This window comes from Bubalus kerabau, chromosome 19 (genome assembly GCF_029407905.1).
Source record: "Bubalus kerabau isolate K-KA32 ecotype Philippines breed swamp buffalo chromosome 19, PCC_UOA_SB_1v2, whole genome shotgun sequence".
Taxonomy (NCBI): Eukaryota; Metazoa; Chordata; class Mammalia; order Artiodactyla; family Bovidae; genus Bubalus; species Bubalus kerabau.
In genome coordinates, this window is record NC_073642.1 from 41,739,724 (window position 1) to 41,760,112 (window position 20,389).

Sequence of the window (20,389 nt, forward strand, 5' to 3'; positions counted from 1 at the left end):
CTTCCTTAATAAGACACACTGACATAGCAGTCTCCCTATATAGCATAATCATCTCCAAGTATAAAAGAAAATTTTTTTCCTTCTCAGTCATATTCTTTCCAGTGTTTATATTCTTGGATATATGTGCATGTTCACATTGTTATTTAGCTTACCTGTTTTTAGATAGAGAATATTGGACTTCCTTGGTGGTCCAATAGGTCAGAATCCGCTTTGCAATGCAGGGGACACTGGTTCTATCCCTGGTCCAGGAAGATCCCACATGCTTTAGGGACAACTAAGCCTGTGTGCCACAACTACTAAGCTCATGTGTAGCAACTACTGAAGCCCATGAGCCCTAGAGCCCATGCTCTGCAACAAGAGAAGCCTCCTGAATGATTAGCCCATGCACCGCAACTGAAGAGTAGCCCCCGCTCTCCACAACTAGAGAAAACCTGTGCACAGCAATGAAAACCCAATGCAGCCAATAATAAATAAATAAAAATAAATATTTTTAAAAAGAGACTATTCAAAGAGGGAGATTACAAATGCAATATATGAAATAGGAAAAAAAGCACTAGGAAAAAGTAATACAGTATCAAATCAGATAATTTTCCTTTCTTTGGTTGTGTGTGTGTGATGGACAGTGAGGCATGTGGTGGTGCTGGTGGTTGAAATTAGACCAAGTTAATACTAAATGTAAATATCTGCTTCTCTTTATGTCCTCAGCAAATGGGAAATAAAGCGCTGTCAGTGTTGTGGTTCTAGCGGAACACATTTAGCCTGTTCCTCACTACAGTCATGGGAACAAAATTGGGAATGTTTGGAATGTAGAAGTATTCTCTACAGTGCAGGTAATATTTTGTAATTTTGAACAAAGATGTTTTCATTTAAATGAATATTAAAAAATTTCCACCTGTATTCCTGTTACGCTGCGTGCATGTTTACTGTGTCGCTTCAGTCGTGTCCAACTCTGTGCAACCCTATGGACTTCAGGCTCCTGCCAGGCTCCTCTGTCCATGGGATTCTCCAGGCCAAGAATACTGGAGTAGGTTGCCGTGCCCTCTGCCAGGGTCGAACGTGCGTCTCTTACGTCTACCTGCATTGGCAGGTGTGTTCTTTACCACTAGCACCACCTAGGAAGCCGTCTGTTATGCTAACATTGGGTTTTAACTCTGTAGGCGAATTCCAGAAAGCCAAAAAACATGCATTACCCAACACTAATGTGGGAATAAATGATTGTTTGTTGGAGGAGTCTTCACCTAAATTACCCAGACAGTCACCTGGAGACCAGTGTAAAGATCTGCTGAGGTATGTATTTGGAATTGGAAAAAAAAAGTAAAACTTTATTTTGAGAAAATTTTAACAGGGTATGGCTCTATATACATTTAGAGTATTAGCTCTTCTTACTGTAGTTTGAAACAGTGCTTTTCAAACTGTAGTCCCCAACTTGATGTAGAAAGATGATCCATGGACGTTGCCTCTAACAGGATTATTTTGAGTTCATTAATTCCAATTACAGATGGAGAAACTGAGGCAGGGAACGATTGAGTTAGTCTATATCTAACAAGTCTGCAAGTCTTGTTAAGACTCATTGCTCGGCCTCATGCTCAGAGGTTCCAATTCTGTTTATCTGCTGTGGGACCCAAGAATTTGCATTTCTAACAAGTTTCCAGATGCTGTACTTGTCTGGGACCACACTTTGAGAATTAATAGTATAGACTAAAAAGTACTATTTAGAGGGTTTACGAATGCTAATTAAAATATGTAATCTCTTAAAATTATAGGTCTATTACGTAGTAAGCAGAGATTACTGTGCTCTACTTTTAAAGGAGCTAGTGAACACGAAGTAAGGTGCAGTTAAGCAAGTATGGCCAGGGAAGTAAGAGTTTGACTTCTTGGCTCTTATACCTGAATGTGCTGAATTGATCAAATTTGGGATAATCATCTGTCATTATTCTTATAAATCATTTATAACATTATATGCTTTTAATTTGGTAGAACATTGGGTAGACGGAATCAAGAATTTAGAACTAAGGTTATTGGTTTTTGGCTCCTATAGCAACCATTGCCTGCTTTTGGGTGGGAATTGGGGAGTTTGAAAAGACCCTGATGCTGGGAAAGATTGAGGGCAGGAGGAGAAGGGGACGACAGAGAATGAGATAGTTGGATGGCATCACCAACTCAATGGACATGGGTTTCGGTGGACTCCGGGAGTTGGTGATGGACAGGGAGGCCTGGCGTGCTGTGATTCATGGGTCAAAAAGAGTCGGACATGACTGAGCGACTGAACTGGACTGGGGAAGAACTTCCTTTTAATCTTTTCTCTATTATTTTTTTATTGGCTGTATAAGTACTGTGTCATGTAAAGTACTTTAGAGTACTTACCTCTATATCTAAATTCATGTTTTATAGGCAAGGCAGCAAATTTAGAAGAGATATCTCGACTCTAATTATAGAGTTAGCATTCCAAGTTAAGAAAAGGCCTAAAAAAGTATTTATCAACAAAGCCAATTTCTGGAATAGTGCCTTAGATGGATTCAGAAATCAAAACTTTAATCCTTCATATGCAATTGAAATAGTGTATGTTAATGAAAATGATCATTTTGGAAGAGAGCAGCCTGGATCAAAGCAAGAATTCCTAAGTCTCTTAATGCAGCAACTTGAGAACTCACCATTATTTGAAGGGTCCTTGTCAAAGAACTTGTCTTTAAATTCTCAAGGTAATTATTTTCTTTATTATTGTATATACTGAATATGGCATGTGTTAAGAAAGATAGCAGGTTAGAATTGATACTCAGTACCTGTAGTCAAAATGTATAATCACTGTTAATAAAATAATGATATTCACAGAGAAGGGGAAATACTTCTAAAGATACTTTTTATAGTGAACATTTTTTATTTAAGAATATCCTATAGCAGTGTCCTCCAGTGATTCCATAATTAAATGTAATTTCTTAAAAATGTACTTTATATTTAAATTGATTTGAATAGAATGACCAAATGCGATGAATAATTTTTTGAGCTCTTTTTGTTTATATATTTGAAATTTGCAGTTCACATGTTTCTTCACAACCTAGAATTTGTATAACATAATTTGGGGATCGACATATAACAGATTTTTAACATACTTTTGCTTTCAAGAATTTTTTTTCAGAGTTATGTATATAATACTTTTCTATCTTTATTTCTGGTGGAGAAATAATGTAATTGAAACAGGCATCTTGAAACCCTGGTTAATTCTAGCATTCTCTTTTTAGGAACTTTTATAACCACTCTTGCTGTAATAGGAATTGGAGAGAGTGAGAAGACATTTCATTCAGTTGACTTCCTTCTATATTTTCTTTAGAATTTCCTCACCGTTGCCTGAAATAATTGAGAAACTACCAAGGATCATTAGTACTATGAACAGTACACACAGTTTAATTCTACACTCCCTTTATTTAAAAAAAAAAAAAACGTTCAAGTAATCAGTGTGTTAATGCTAAGGCAGTTTTGTTATAGTGGAGAGAGTACATGGAATTGAAGTCACAAAATGTGAATTTAGTTTGTACACATCTACTTCATAGCTTCATATTCTTAGATTAATTGCTTAGCCTCTCTGTATCTCAGTTGCTTCATCTGTAATATGTGACTACTAATATGTAGTATATAAGATTATTGTTAAGGGAATTTTATTACCATTTCAGGTATTGTTGATGTTACTTATTAATAAATTACTTTGAACAAGTAATTGAACAATTAATAAAAAACTTTTTAGAAAAAAATAAAGGAAAATTTACATGATATCTTTTTGACTTATGAAAGTAGCTAAAACATTTTATATGAGACATTAAAAAATATTGAGAGCTATGATGATACCTTACAGTTAAGGTAGCATATACTGTTGAGTCGGACACGACTGAGCGACTGAACTGAACTGAATACTGTTGAGAGTAAATTTGTACTATTTTGTATATCAACAACCTTAAAATTGCTTATATCCTTTGAACCACTAATATCATATGTAGGAATCTCTCCTGATAATCAGAGATAATATAAATAAGAATGTGTAACACATGTTGACTATAACATTGTGGCTCATGTAGTTGAAAAGGTCCTCAACTGGGGTAACAAGTAATAAACACATGGTTTACATTGTAGCACATCAGTAAATCATTTTTAATGCATTTGTTAACTATAGATGTGAATAATTTCAAATAATATTTTAAAAATTTGCAGTACAGTAAAGTGGAAAAACAGAAGTCAAATTATTTATGTATATATTTATATATACATGAGACATAAATATACCACAGTGCGTGCACTGGTTATTACAGAGTGGTAGGATTATAAGTGATTTTATAAAAAAGATTTTTCTGTATTTACATCCTTTTCTACAACAGAGTGTTACTTTGTATTCTGAAAAAAAAATTTATAGAATTGAAAATTGTATATTTTAGTTGAAATCTATATAGTATACATTATTATAGTGTCTGAATTAGGTTATTTTATGTTTGTCTAATGCTTAGATTTTTTAAATTTCTGATTTATTATGTATTACTTATATATGATGGTTATCATTTATTAATAAAAGAAGTGTATTTGATATCTTTTATCTGTATTTACAGCTCTGAAAGAGAACCTTTACTATGAAGCTGGCAAAATGGTTGCCATTTCTTTGGTTCATGGTGGTCCTTCACCTGGTTTCTTTTCTCAGACCTTATTTAACTGCCTTGCTTATGGACCAGAAAATACCCAACCAATTTTAGACGATGTTTCAGACTTTGATGTGGCACAGATTATGATCAGGGTAAGAAATGTACCTGTTTGTTCAGATATAGACTGTGTTCTAGTTATATGTTAGTTGCTTCATCATGTCTGACTCTTTGTGACCCATGGACTGTAGCCCTCCAGGTTCCTCTGTCCATGGAACTCTCCAGGCAAGAATATTGGAGTGAATAGCCATTCCCTTCGCCATGCGATCTTCCTGACCCAGGGATTGAACCCAGGTGTCCTGCATTGTAGGCAGATTGTTTACTGTCTGAGCCACCAGGGAAGCCCATGTTCTAGATATATTTGAATATAAATGCTGGATCTGCAATAGAATAATAAATATTCTTTGTGGAGTGGTTAAGGGGTGTAGATATTTTTGTTTACCAGCAAAGTTAACAATCACTTAACAGATAGATATAAAGAACAAACAGCTAGAGATCAAAGTGCCATGCTTAATGTTGATAAAACCAGTTGGATAATGTGGCTTAGATCTGTGGTCAGAATGGCTTGTTAACACTTCTCAGAACTAGATGGATTTATCTGCTCTGCCAGAGATGACGTAAGTCAGGTTCCTTATTGCACGGTAAAGAGCAGGTGAAAGTGCTCCTCCTTGTAGGCAGGTGGATCTGAAGAGAGGATGGTTACCAGCAGAAAATTTATCTTTTCCTCCTACAGCAGGGAGATATGAGTGATAGGTGGAGTGAAAGACCAGGCTGACATTCTTCTCTGTGAAAATAGTTGGGGAGACTCTATGTTCCTTCCTAAAAAGTGTTGCCATTTATTAAGCCCTGTACTGCACGTGTTATCTGTACAAACTCAGTTTACTTACTGTAATACCCTGTGAGATAAGCATCTTTGCCCATGTGTTATTGGTTTAGAAACTGAGACAATGAAATCCATTCAACTTTTCTTCCCTTAACCTGTCCCCTACTAAAATAGGCAGGGATCTAAATCTCCACATACAAAGGCCTTTCTTTCCTAATTCCTTATCTCTCTGATTTCTGCAATCACCATTGTATTTGAATTCCTTTCTGCTGTTTTCTTTAATATTCTGTTCCCTGGTACTTTTAACTACTATTGTCTTTTTAAATACTTCTTCCTACCCCTGAAACTTAGGTAATTTTAGGTAGTGTTGTCTTAACAGTCCTCCTTCTATATAATGAGAAGAAAGCATCTTCTCATTCATAACCTTTCTGATGATTTCCAGACCTGTGTTTTTGAGCCCCCAGATTTTTAGATCCAGATAAGATCTGGGTCTTCCTACCAAATTGAGCCCAACATGTTTAAGACAGAACTTTTTCCCAGAATTTGGGTTTTTTGCCTGATTCTTATGTTCTTTTCAAGAGATTTTTTATTTCCAAGTTATTCTGGAGACAGGGTTATTACCACTCTTCCATACTCTGTTCATCAGTTTGTGTCAAGACATCTGTCTCTTAAGAGTGGCCTTTCCTTCATATTTCTAGTATGCTTAGTATATGAAATTTATATCTATGTTTAAACAGTTAAGATATTCTAATCTTCTTACTCAGGATGATTCTTTTACAAGTACAGGTTTGACCACATTGCTTTCTTCCTCAAGAATCCTAATGGATTCTCATTGCCTACTGAATGGAGTTTAAACTCTTCATTAGGGCCCTTAAGACTTCTAGTTCTCCTCATGGCTTTATTTACTCTGGTTCTTTGCCAGTGTTTCTTCATTGATTTCAGTCAACAAATGCTGTGTATTCCGTACTTGTTTTAACACTGAGGATAAAGTAGTGAACTAAACAAACCCCCTGCCTCCTTAGAATTTACCTATGAGAAGAAAGACAAGATAATCAAATATGTAATATACTGTCATGTAGGAAAATATATCGTAATATAGAACAGAATAAGAAGAAGGATATCTCTTCCAAGATAATGCTTGGGGTATAATAAGATTAGGCTAGGCTTTTGTAACAGAGACCCAAAAGACAAAAGCTCAAAAAAAGGCAGATATTTACTTTTTTTCTAAAATCTAGATTTTAAGTAGGAGTTGGTAAATTATAGCTTTAGGCCAAGTGTTGCCTGTTGCCTTTTTAAAGTTTTATAGGAGCATAACCACACCCATTTATTATGTGTCTGTGACTGATTTTACACTGCAGTGGTGGGGTTGAATAGTTTGGGACAAGCACCATATGGCCCACAAAGAATAAAATGCTCTCTGGCCTGTACAAAAATGGCTCCTGTTTTAAAGGTACAACTGTGATACACCAGGTCACCCAGATAATTGAATTCCTTCCTCTCGTTGTATTGGGTACAATAAAGGACAGAAATGGAATAGACCTAACAAAACATAGAAGAGGTGACAAGAGTACACAAAGACCTATACAAAAAAGATCTTAATGACCCAGATAACCATGATGGTGTGGTCACTCACCTAGAGCCAGACATCCTGGAGTGCAAAGTCAAGTGGACCTTAGGAAAGATCACTCTGAACAAAGCTAGTGGAGGTGATGGAATTCCAGTTGAGCTATTTCAAATTCTAAAAGATGATGCTTTGAAAGTGCTGCATTCAGTATGCCAGCAAATATGGAAAACTCAACAGTGGCCACAGGACTGGGAAAGGTCAGTTTTCATTCCAATCCTAGAGAAAGGCAATGCCAAAGAATGTTCAAACTCTGAATAATTGCACTCATTTCACATGCTAGCAAAGTAATGCTCAAAATTCCCAAGATAGGCTTCAACAGTTCCTGAACCAAGAACTTCCAGATGTTCAAGCTGGATTTAGAAAAGGCAGAGGAACAAGACATCCAATTGCCAATACCATTGGATCATTGAAAAGGCAAGAGAATTCCAGAAAAATATCTATTTCTGATTCATTGACTATGCTAAAGCTTTTGACTATTTGGATCACAACAAACTGGAAAATTCTTAAAGCAATGGGAATACCAGACCACCTTACTTGCCTCCTGAGAAATCTGTATGCAGGTCAAGAAGCAACAGTTAACACCAGATATAGAACAACAGCCTTGTTCCAAATTGGGAAAGGAGTATGTCAAGGCTGTATATTGTCACCCTACTTATTTAACTTATGTGCAGAGTACATCATGCAAAATGCTGGCTGGATGAAGCACAAGCTGGAATCAGGATTGCCGGGAGAATATTAATAACCTCAGATATGCAGATGACACCACCTTTGTGGCAGAAAGGGAAGAAGAACTAAACAGCCTGTTGAAGGTGAAAGAGGAGAGTGAAAAAGCTGACTTAAAACTCAGCATTGAAAAAACAAAAATCATGGCATCCTGTCCTATTATTTTGTAGCAAATAGATGGGGAAACAATGGATACAGTGATGACCTTTATTTTTCTTGGGCTCCAAAATCACTGCAGATGGTTATTGCAGCCATGAAATTAAAAGACGTTTGCTCCTTGGAAGAAAAGCTATGACCAGCATATGCTAGACAGCATATTAAAAAGCAAGGATGTTACTTTGCCAACAAAAGTCTGTCTAGTCAAAGCTGTGGATTTTCCAATAGTCATGTATAGATGAGAGAGTTGTGCCATAAAGAAGGTTGAGTGCCAAAGAATTGATGCTTTTGAACTGTGGTGTTGGAGAAGACTCTTAAGAGTCCTTTGAACTACACCAAGATCAAACCAATCAATCTTTAAGGAAGTCAGCCCTGAATATTTCACTGGAAGGACTGATGCTGAAGCTGAAGCTCCAGTACTTTGACCACCTGGTGCAAAGAGCTAACTCATTAGAAAAGACCCTGATGCTGGGAAAGATTGAAGCCAGGAGGAGAAGGAGACGACAGAGAATGATATAGTTGAATGGCATCACTGACCCAATGGACATGAGTTTGAGCAAGCTTCAGGAGATGGTGAAGGACAGGGAAGTCTGGCTGTGACATGGAGTTACAAAGAGTCTGACACAACTGAGCGCCTGAACAACTCTCATTGTATAATCATTTAGGATATTGTCTTCATATCTGAAATATGCTCTTAGGGGAGAAAGTGAAAGTAGAGTTCAGGGAAATTTAACACATTTTCACTCATGTTCTATCGGACAGCTCTTAGTCACATAAGGCCACATCTAGCTGTAAGGAAAGTTTTGCCATATGCCCAGCTAAAACTCAGGGTGGTGGGTTAGGAGGATGAGATAACACATACCCAACTAGTAGAATGTGAAAGTTGCTCAGTCATGTCTGACTATTTGCAACCCTATGGACTGTACAGTCCATGGAATTCTCCAGGCCAGAATACTGGAGCATGTAGCCTTTCCCTTCTCCAGGGGATCTTCCCAACCCAGGGATCGAACCCAGGTCTCCCACATTGCAGGTGCATTCTTTACCAGCTAAGCCACAAGGGAAGCCCATTAGAGCATAAAGATAGTTTGAAAAGGGTAGTTGGGAAAAGCTTTTGAGATCACAGTAGAGATCTGAAATAAATGGAATACCTGGGAGAAGAGTTTTTTGGGAAAAATATACCAAGGAGATTTTCCATTCAAATGGGATTGACTGCCTACTATTTTTGTCTTTCTCCCTCTGTAACTTTGTTCAAGAGCTAACTATATGAAAGTGTCTGGCTCATAAATGGTCAAGTATTTCTGTCTTTATACTGTTGCCTCAAATACTCTTTTGAGTCTATTCATTTTTATTCAAATGAAATATTTGAAATATATAAAAGTATATTCAAACTATACTTTCTCATTCTTGAAACCTCTGCAGATCATCTTTCTAGCCTCTCTAGTCTATGTAACTGTTCTATGTCAATTACTACCTTTTATGTAAATAGCTTCCTATATTAAAGTGGAATTTTGACTCAGGGAACTCGAACTGGGGCTCTGTAATAACCTAGAGGGGTGAGGATGGGCTGGAGGTGGGATGAAGAAGATTCAAGAGGGAGGGCACATATATACACCCATGGTTAAATTCATATTGATGCATGACAGAAATCAAACCAATATTGTAAACCAATCATCAACCAATTATAAATAAATATATATTTTTTGAATGTGGAATTATAGACTAGCTTTCTTGAGGCAGATATATACTGTATTAAGGTCGATTATCAGACATTTATTCAAGAAAAATAATTATTGGTGTACTTTCACTTCACTCAGGTGTACTCATGTATGAAGTGTGAGTATGAAGTAATATGTCATTTGAAATATGAAATATGTAAATTTCTTTCACAAGTAAATGTGTAAACTGGGTGTATTTTCTTCATTACAGGTCAATACTGCAGCAACTGTGGCTGACTTAAACTCTTTAGTACATGACTATTATAAGTACTTAGAGCTTATTGGATGTCTAAGACTTATAACATCGATAAGTGATAAATATATGTTGGCAAAAGACATACTTGTTTATCATGTAATTAAAAGAGTCCAAGCACCTTTTGAGAGGTAAGTTGTTCGTGTGCGAAAGATTCTCTCAAATTATATGTTTAAAGTGGTTAATTGTCTTATAATGTGAGATTTATTTGATAAAATTTAAGTGCTATTTTAAAATAATGCTTTAAAACTAACCTCTTAAGGATGAATACTGCTCTTACCATTCTATGCAGAATTGCTTTAGTGTATCCTGCTTAGGTAGGGTAAGTAATTATATCTCACTTATAATTTTTCTAAATCAAAATTATTTTATATCCTCACACTCTGTTATTTAATAGTGGGAAATCTAAAATATATATGAGAGTAGACAGAGTGGTACACCATGTAATCACCATTCAGATCTAACAGATATCAACCAACCTGTGGCCAGTCTTATTTATCTAACCTTCCTTTTTTATTGATTCTGGTTTGTTTTCAAGGAGTTTTTTAAATTTCAGTATCATTAATCTGTATACTTAATGTTTTAAGAATTGTTGCTATTCTTAGCAAATTTCAGATTGTCTCATCTTTAACCAGTATAAACCTAGTTGTGTTATCTCTGTTTTGATGTTGACCTTTAATGGTCTTCTGCTATGTGGGAAGTTTCACTTCCTGCTATGTGGGAAGTGTCAGTTTCATTGAAACAAGGTGTTTCAGGCTCCTTTTGTACATTCTGGCCTAACGATCTTTGTTGCTTTGAATGGGAAATGGTATTTCAAATTCACAGTCTGGATGCTTGGGGATGCTTATTTTTGTCAGGTTGGTCATTGTTTCTAGGCCTTTTCAGTTGGCTGAAAGAAGAAATATAAGAGTTTTTTTGTTTTTATTTTAATTTTTTAATATAAAATACAGCATGAGTTTATACTAATACTTCAGATTCACCACTGCAAGACTTTTAACTTTTCCTTTGTCCCATGTTGATAATCTTAGTTCTCAAAGACACTGGTGAATTAGAGTATGAAATAATTGCTTGATTTATTCCACATTTCATAAATAATAGTCGTCAACAGAATAATAATACCCACATCATCATCAGTAACATATATTACTGAAATCAGGTTAGGGTTGTTTTTGTTTTGGTCTAAGACTTTGAACAAAGCTAGTGGAGGTGATGGAATTCCAGTTGAGCTATTCCAAATCCTGAAAGATGATGCTGTCAAAGTGCTGCACTCAATATGCCAGCAAATTTGGAAAAGTCAGCAGTGGCCACAGGACTGGAAAAGGTCACTTTTCATTCCAATCCCAAAGAAAAGCAATGCCAAAGAATGCTCAACTACCGCACAATTGCACTCATCTCACACGCTAGTAAAGTAATGCTCAAAATTCTCCAAGCCAGGCTTCAGCAATATGTGAACCGTAAACTTCCTGATGTTCAAGCTGGTTTTAGAAAAGGCAGAGGAACCAGAGATCAAATTGCCAGCATCTGCTGGATCATGGAAAAAGCAAAAGAGTTCCAGAAAAACATCTATTTCTGCTTTATTGACTATGCCAAAGCCTTTGACTATGTGGATCACAATAAACTGTGGAAAATTCTGAAAGAGAGGGGAATACCAGACCACCTGATCTGCCTCTTGAGAAATCTGTATGCAGGTCAGGAAGCAACAGTTAGAACTGGACATGGAACAACAGACTGGTTGCAAATAGGAAAAGGAGTTCGTCAAGGCTGTATATTGTCACCCTATTTATTTAACTTATATGCAGAGTACATCATGAGAAACGCTGGTCTGGAAGAAACACAAGCTGGAATCAAGATTGCCGGGAGAAATATCAATAACCTCAGATATGCAGATGACACCACCCTTATGGCAGAAAGTGAAGAGGAACTAAAAAGCCTCTTGATGAAAGTGAAAGAGGAGAGTGAAAAAGTTGGCTTAAAGCTCAGCATTCAGAAAATGAAGATCATGGCATCCGGTCCCATCACTTTATGGGAATTAGATGGGGAAATAGTGGAAACAGTGTCAGACTTTATTTTTCTGGGCTCCAAAATCACTGCAGATGGTGACTGCAGCCATGAAATTAAAAGACGCTTACTCCTTGGAAGGAAAGTTATGACCAACCTAGATAGCATATGCAGAAGCAGAGACATTACTTTGCCAACAAAGGTCCCTCTAGTCAAGGCTATGGTTTTTCCAGTGGTCATGTATGGATGTGAGAGTTGGACTGTGAGGAAGGCTGAGCGCCGAAGAATTGATGCTTTTGAACTGTGGTGTTGGAGAAGACTCTTGAGAGTCCCTTGGACTGCAAGGAGATCCAACCAGTCCATTCTGAAGGAAATCAGCCCTGGGATTTCTTTGGAAGGATTGATGCTAAAGCTGAAACTCCAGTACTTTGGCCACCTCATGCGAAGAGTTGACTCATTGGAAAAGACTGATGCTTGGAGGAATTGGGGGCAAGAGGAGAAGGGGACAACAGAGGATGAGATGGCTGGATGGCATCACTGACTCGATGGACGTGAGTCTGAGTGAACTCCGGGAGTTGGTGATGGATAGGGAAGCCTGGTGTGCTGTGATTCATGGGGTCGCAAAGAGTCGGACACGACTGAGCGACTGATCTGATCTGAAGACTTTGAATTCAAATTACTGTGTTTAAAGTTATTTGACGTATTTATTCTCTTTGTTGTTATATTACTAACTGTATGCATTTTATTTTCATTTTATTTTAAAGTTATGTAAAATCAAGTCTGTAATGAAAGTATATTGAAAGATCTCAGCTCTTATACAAAATATATTCAGATAAGTTTAACTTTCATCCTAATCACATCTACCTTCCATCCTTATATGAAGTAATTATCACAGTGGCCTTTATTGTTTAGGCTTCCATCATTGTTTTTTAATGATAGCAGATAAATATATGAATATGTGTTATGTATCCTCATATCTTTCATTGAATAAATAGTAACATACCATCCACCGTTTCTCCTATTCATTTTTCACTTGACCATTTATAGTCCTCATACTTTTTTTAGAGCCCTTTAGAACATCAGCACTCTCCCAAATTCAAGTATGATATCATAAGCTTAAACAATTACAAAGGATATAATTCTAATATATTTTTAATACTGTAATTTAAAATAACACTTTTACATAACTCTTTAAAATGCATCCAAGTGTCTTCTGACTATTACTCTTACATCTCAAAATTTTCTTAGTTAGAAATACTATTCATAATTATAATTAATACAATAATCCAAATATACATTTTGATAATTTAAAACTTACTTGAAAGATATCTCTTAATGACATAGAAGTACAAAGGATTCTTTTACCAACAAGTAGTTCATGTACCTATGGATGGATTTTTTTCTTCATTGCTAAATCAGAATTCATAGCTGTTTGTTTGAGTCTTTTTATTTTTATAGGGATGAGTAGTCTAGATGTCAGGAAGAGCTTTACTATCTATGTAAGTGGTGTTTAAATTAAAACCTAATTTATAAACAGGAATTAGGCAGATCTAGATAAAGAGGGAGGAGAAGGCGATGGCACCCCACTCCAGTACTCTTGCCTGGAAAATTCCATGGACGGAGGAGGCTGGTAGGCTTCAGTTCATGGGGTCACAAAGAGTCGGACACAACTGAGTGACTTCACTTTCACTTTTCACTTTCATGCATTGGAGAAGGAAATGACAACCCACTCCAGTGTTCTTGCCTGGAGAATCCCAGGGACAGGGGAGCCTGTTGGGCTGCCGTCTACGGGGTCGCACAGAGTCGGACATGACTGAAGCAACTTAGCAGCAGCAGCGGCAGATAAAGAGGGCAAAAAAAAAAAAAAACTGAACACTGATCCTTGTTTTTATGTAAAAGATAAATTATATAGCAAAAAAAATATTTTAAATATATCCAAGCTCATAAAAAAAGTGTCCTGTAGATGTCAGAAATAACAAGGAAATCAAAAGCTATAGTACCCTAGATGTAAGAAATCAGAGCCCTCAGTTTGCCCCAAACTTGGGTTTGGCATCCTGGATGGACCCAAATCTGATGTGGAGACATTAACAAAGTAATTGTTCTTAAGATTCATAGTACTTACAGAGTGCCAGACAAAAGCAAATACATAATAGTGTTTAAGGAAATTGCTACAGCCCAAGCCTAATTGTAAAGTCATATCACTAAAGAATAGGAGTTCCCAATAAAGGACAAAACACATAAAAAACAAGTATTAGAAATAGCATATCAAGGATTTAAATAACATGACAAACTGAATGAAACCAAAAAAAGTGTTTTTACAATTATCTAAAAGAAAAACAGACCCAAAACATTAAATGTGAAATGAATCAGATAGTGTTTCTAAGTTGAAAAATGATCATGATATCCAGTTCTAGATAATGTGAAACAGACACTCTTCTTTTCCTTCTCATAAGTACAGTTAAAAGATTGAGGGCAGGAGGAGAAGGGGGCAACAGAGGATGAGATGTTTGGATAGCATCACTGACTCAGTGGACATTAGTTTAAGCAAACTCTGGGAGATAGTGAAGGACAGGGAAGCCTGGCGTGCTGCAATCCATAGTGTTTCTAAGAATCAGATATGACTTAGTGACTGAACAACAACAGCAGTTAAAAACCCTGAACTCTGTTTATAAAACAAACTTAAGATTTTTGAAAGGTACAGAAACAGATGAAAGCCAACCAGCTAAGGAGCAGAGAGAAGAAATCTATAGATACTTTTATCTGAAGGAAAATTAAAAGTATTTGTCACCAATGATCTACCCTATAAGAATGTCTATGGGAATTTTTTTTAACAGAAAATAACTAATGATTGGATCTTGCAAACATCAGGAAGGAAGAAAGAATATTGAAAAAAATGAAAGCATGCTTCCTTCTCTTGTGTTTGCTAAATTATGTTTGATGGTTGAGGTAAAAATTATAACATTTGCTAAGGTGGTTCACAGTATATTTAAAATAAATATTTAGGGAATTATAAACAGCAAAAGACAAAGGGACATGAAGGGAAGTAATGTTTCTATACTTACTGGCATCAATAAATTATTATATTAAAAAAAATCTATAAAAATAGATACACTCAAAATGCTATAGATAAAAATGGAGTGCAAAAAGATATTCAAGTAACCCACAAGGAAAAGGAAACAAAAATGATCGCACAAGTGAAAAGTTGTTGACTGTTAAATGCTAGGCCATTTAAGACAAAACTGGTGATCTGGAAGAAAAAATAGGATTTTCTCACTAAAGATAGAAGAGAATTGAAACATGGAGGCAGGGCAATATTATAGAAAATGCTGCTTAAGAAGGCTTAATATGCTGAAGTGCAGTGTACTTTGTGATGAAACTGAGCAAAAGCTGGCAGTTTTCTGAGCAAAAAGACATTGTAAAAAGGAGTGTCAATTATACTGGAAACCTTTTTTTCAATGAAATCAACACTGAAAACAGATAACCCAAGATAATAACTTCACAGAGCTAGTTACATTATTATTCAAGAGAAAGAAGGAAATAAAGACATTTTGAGACATGTTTATTTCTTTCCTAAAGAGATTAATAAAATACGTACTTAAGGAAGAAAGAAATTTAACCCAGAAAGAAAAAGTAAGATACAAGCAACAGCAGTAAGCAAAAAAAAAAAAGAAAGAAAAAACCTGAATAATGGCATTAGCCATTAAAAAGAAAAAAAAAGAAAACAACAACTAAATTTTGGTAAGAAATGGTTAAAATGAAATACTAGTAAAAAGTTGATCTGTAAGAAGAGAAGGGTCATTGTATTGTTTGAAGGAACTTGTATTCTTGAGGTAGTAGTGGAGAAGCATTAATTACCTTTAGATTGTTAAACCAACTATGTATCTTTAAAGGGAAAATTCTAAAATAATAGGAAGAGTATGTGACTTCCAGACCAGTTTGATGGCAGTGGAGATAGCAATAAAACATATTTAATCATAGAGCAAGCAGAAAAAGAGGGATAAAAACAAGCAAGGAAAAACAATGTTCAAAGAAATCATAGAAGAATAATTTAAATATATAGGAGATTATAATTCATGTAAATAAATTAGACTCTTGTATTAAAAGACAGAGGATCCTAAATTGCATTCTAAATAGATGGCTTCAAAGCAAAAGAAAGAAAAATTCTAATTATTTTTTCATAAAGCCTTGTCTTTAAATGACCCTAATAGTGTTAAAAGCAAATTATCTTGAATTCATCAGTCTTGAATCTATTTGTACCTAGCAACATAGCCTCAAAATTAACTAACAGTTCTGAGGAGGGTTTATAAAAGGAAGCAAGGCAGGTCTAGTATCAAAAAACAAATGTTGCTTTAGTCCATTCCACTAATAGATTAAAGGAGAAAAAACAATCATCATATAATTATAGACGCAAAAAAAGCAATTGATACATTTGTACATAATTTTAAACTGACAGTTTGAGGTATCCTTATACAGATTATCTGGTAAACATTCAGTGAACATTATCCTTAATAGTGTGACAGGCATTCCTCTTAAGGCCATGACAAGCCTGGGATATATATAATTACCTCCTTCATTTCTACAATATGCTGGAAGACCTAGTAGAGCTACAGGACTAAAGCAATAAGTGAATGTTATTAAAGATCCAAAGAATTAAAATTATCATTTATAGTCTACCTGATGTTCCAGCTAAAATCGTAGAACTTCTATAAAGAGTGTAGCAAGGTTACTGTATACAAGAGGTAAAGGATTCTAAAAGGGAGATGTGCAGGTGACAAGGAATGGTAAAGAAAGAAATTGGTTGATATTAGAGTAAATATTCGGAGAAGGCAATGGCACCCCACTCCAGCACTCTTGCCTGGAAAATCCCATGGATGGAGGAGCCTGGTGGGCTGCAGTCCATGGGGTCGCTAAGAGTCGGACCCAACTGAGCAACTTCACTTTCACTTCTCACTTTCATGCATTGGAGAAGGCAATGGCAACCCACTCCAGTGTTCTTGCCTGGAGAATCCCAGGGACTGGGGAGCCTGGTGGGCTACTGTCTATGGGGTCGCACAGAGTCGGGCACGACTGAAGTGACTCAGCAGCAGCAGCAGAGTAAATATTAACTGTACAAAAAGTTAATGTTTCATTTGGGGATTTATGATACAAGGTGAAATAAAATGTTTGAGTAACATACAGAGCCACTGGAGTTGCAAATGTCCTAGGGTCTTTGTGTTGTTCAGCAACCAAGTAAATACTTGATTTGCTTTTGATTTTAAATACGCCAATTAAAAATTTAAATAGAAGCTAAATTGGAATTAAAAAATGAACACAAAAATTTGCAGTACATAATAAAAAAGCTTTTTGAAATTCAATAGTTTCCCAAAAGTGCTAGACCTAGTTACCTAATGTAGTAATCACTATGATTATATAATAATTAGAAAAAAAATTACTCTCAAGCAAAATTCTGAAAAATAATTATACATTGTGGTGCCATTTATGGCAACTTTTAAAACAAAGCAATACTAGTTATTTTTTAGGGATACATATATATTGAAACTAAAATGAAATTTAGGTTATAGTAAAAATTCAGAATAGTTAAATAGTAGTTTCAAGTAGTTTTCTTTGTAGAAGGAGAGAAGGGAAGGTTGTGTGAATGGACAGATTTAATTGAGTGAATAGAGTATTTTACTTAATAATCTGAGCAAACAAACACAAAATGTCAATATCTTTTAAATTCAAGTGACAGTTCATGGTTTTCTCTTATTTCCTGGCTTTTGTATAAGCTTCAAATACTTAATTTTAATTAAAAGTAAAATTTTAAATGTTGGGCTGAAATTTGCTTCAAAGGTTAAGTGTAAGGTAAAAGTTAAAACCAAGATAGGCAGGCAAGGATTGTATTGTGGAGAACCTTAGAAGTCATGTTAAGGAGTTTTGACTTCATAGACATCGTGTATATTATTAGTTTCCTGTGGCTATTGTAAAAAATTATCACAAACTGATGGCTTTAAACAACAGAAATTTATTCTCCCATAGTTTTGGAGGCTAGAAATCCTAGTTCTCATGTTGACAGGGCTTCATTCTGGGAATTTTGAAAGATAATTCAATCTTTGCTTCTTTTAACTTCTGGTGGTTTGTGGTTGCATAGCTCTAAGCTCTGAATCTGTGTTACATGGCCTTTTCCTCTCTGTGTTTTTTTTATAAAGACAGTTATCACTGGACTTAGGATAAGCCCAGATAATCTAGGTAAAATGATCTCAGGATCCTTAACATAATTACATCTGCCTGGACTCTTTTTCCAAATAAGGTCACATTCACAGGTTCTGGGGAATAGGAGGTGGATATCTTTTTTGGTGTTCACATGGAAAATCAACTTAGAGACTTAAACACTTGGTAGAAACAGTTCCTCTGCAGGTGGTTTGCAATAAGGTGGTAACTAATGTGTGGAGAAATGAACAGACAAAAAGCATTTCAGAAAAGGACATTCACAGAACTTGATAGTTGGGAGTAGAACAAGGAAGAGTTAAGAATGACTTTCAGATTTATCTATACTAATAGTAATGGAGGCATTAATTGTCATTTATGGTTTTGATTTTAATAGTCGGGTAATTAGCTTTCTTTTGGACTTAATAAGTTTGGGTACTTAGAATATATGGTACCCAGCAGTCTGTTGGATATATATTTTGGGCTGGTAATAATAGATTTTATAGTAATGCACATAAACCTGCTTAAACAAAATCATGGGATATGGTAAGAGGAAAGAGAAATTTGTCTTGTTACAGATCCATGAGGAACAAACAGTAACATTTAAGGGAAAGCAAAGACAGAAGAAGCTTTGTAAGAGACTCAGAAGGTCTGAACAGAGAAATAAGGGGAAACCAGGAGACTGGTGCCATACATCATTCATGAACTTGGGGCAGTTACTCTGAGATGTAGAAAGGAGTGGAGGGAAGGTGAATGTGAAAATATAAGTCTTTTACATAGATCGTCTCAAAGGAAAATAGGATTAATTTTTTTTCCTTCATTCAAAAATGGGAAAGATAAGCACTTGAGAAAGAGCTGTGCTGTTGAGGAAGAGCTTATAGAATGGAAGATGAATCCGTGTATCAGGGTTCCTGAGGAGGTGGCTAGGGAAATCAGAGACACAATAAAGGCTTCGTCAGTCTGATGGGCAAAAATGGTATCTCCATTCTTTGCTTATTAGTGAGAATGTACATTTTAAAAAATTCATTTGTTATTTGTATTTTCTTAAAAATACATTTGTATTTTGTGTATTTGGATTGTTCTTCTAGAAAACTGATTTGTATTTTTAGTACAACTAGAGAAATTAGTGTTTTATCATGTATATTAAAAATATTTTGTTTGTTTTCTCTTTGTTAATTTCTTTTTAGCAATACAAAAGTTGCATTTTTGTGTGGCTAAAATTTAGTTTCTTTGCAGTCTCTCATTTTATGCTAACTAGCTTTGAAACATAAAATTTTAGATGTCTTTTTTCTCTTAATGGAAAATTATTAGCTCAATTTTAAAATTATTCTATAAATACTGTAGGCATGTAATATATTCATTTTATATTAATACATTGGCTTGTTATTGATTTAAAGTATCATGTAGTATGTCCATGTTTTTTTTCTCACATCTAATTATGTAATTGTAAATGAGCTAGAAATATGTGTTCCAAACATATGTGTATGAATGTTGGCTCATTATTTTTCTTCTCTTTAAGTTTTAAACAGGGTCTGAAAACTCTTGGTGTTTTGGAGAAAATTCAGACTTACCCAGAAGCATTTTTTCACATCTTCTGTCATAAACCTGAGAATCTTTCTGCAAAAATACTTAGTGATCTTTTTACAGTACACACATTGTCTGATGTACAGACTTTGGGGTTTTGGAATAGTTACTTACAGGCTGTTGAGGGTATGTAGATGTTTTATTTTCATTTAACTTAAAAATTTTGTTTTGGGATATTTATTTCTTTGAGTTTTGCTTTTCATAGTAAGACTTTCATCTGATAACTATAATACTTATTTACAAAACTTGTTTAAAACCAAGTTATGACAGTTTAAAGTGATAAGGAAAGATTATAAAGTTTATTTTTCACTTGTTTCTGTCTCAATAATTTGAGATGAGAGTCATTCTTCTTAGAAAACTTTAAATATATGGGTGATTGCCACAGCATAGGAGAGTCATCTGCTTCAAAGCTAGTCATCTACTTCATCTTTTAAAATTTTTAAGTCAAATTGAATTATTCCAAAAATGAATTGGTCAGAATATGGTACTGATATTTATCGGTTAGCATTAGCAGTATAAATTCATTCTGTTTAATACGGTGTAAAAAAAGCTTAACTTTTAGTTGAAAATTTTTTTAGCTAGCTTGTTGGGATGTTTTATACCATCTAAGTTTTCCTCTTTGCCTTTTTGAAATAGTTTATCAAATAACAAAGATCT

The 20,389-nt window shown here is 35.2% G+C and overlaps 1 protein-coding gene across 10 annotated transcripts in view; it reads left to right on the forward strand.

Annotated features, from left to right (window-relative positions):
- G2E3 (G2/M-phase specific E3 ubiquitin protein ligase) overlaps nucleotides 1–20,389 on the forward strand; it is a 72,839-nt gene that overhangs the window by 48,977 nt on the left and 3,473 nt on the right. For 8 of the 10 annotated variants that reach the window (XM_055555646.1, XM_055555647.1, XM_055555643.1 and 5 more), the window contains 6 exons: nucleotides 706–830; nucleotides 1,158–1,287; nucleotides 2,392–2,699; nucleotides 4,587–4,768; nucleotides 9,926–10,098; nucleotides 19,668–19,858. In XM_055555646.1, the coding sequence (XP_055411621.1) occupies nucleotides 706–830; nucleotides 1,158–1,287; nucleotides 2,392–2,699; nucleotides 4,587–4,768; nucleotides 9,926–10,098; nucleotides 19,668–19,858 (1,109 nt within the window). Of the gene's footprint in view, nucleotides 1–705; nucleotides 831–1,157; nucleotides 1,288–2,391; nucleotides 2,700–4,586; nucleotides 4,769–9,925; nucleotides 10,099–11,766; nucleotides 12,123–19,667; nucleotides 19,859–20,389 lie in introns of those variants that run through there. The other 2 variants (XM_055555652.1, XM_055555653.1) reach the window with 2 other exon arrangements.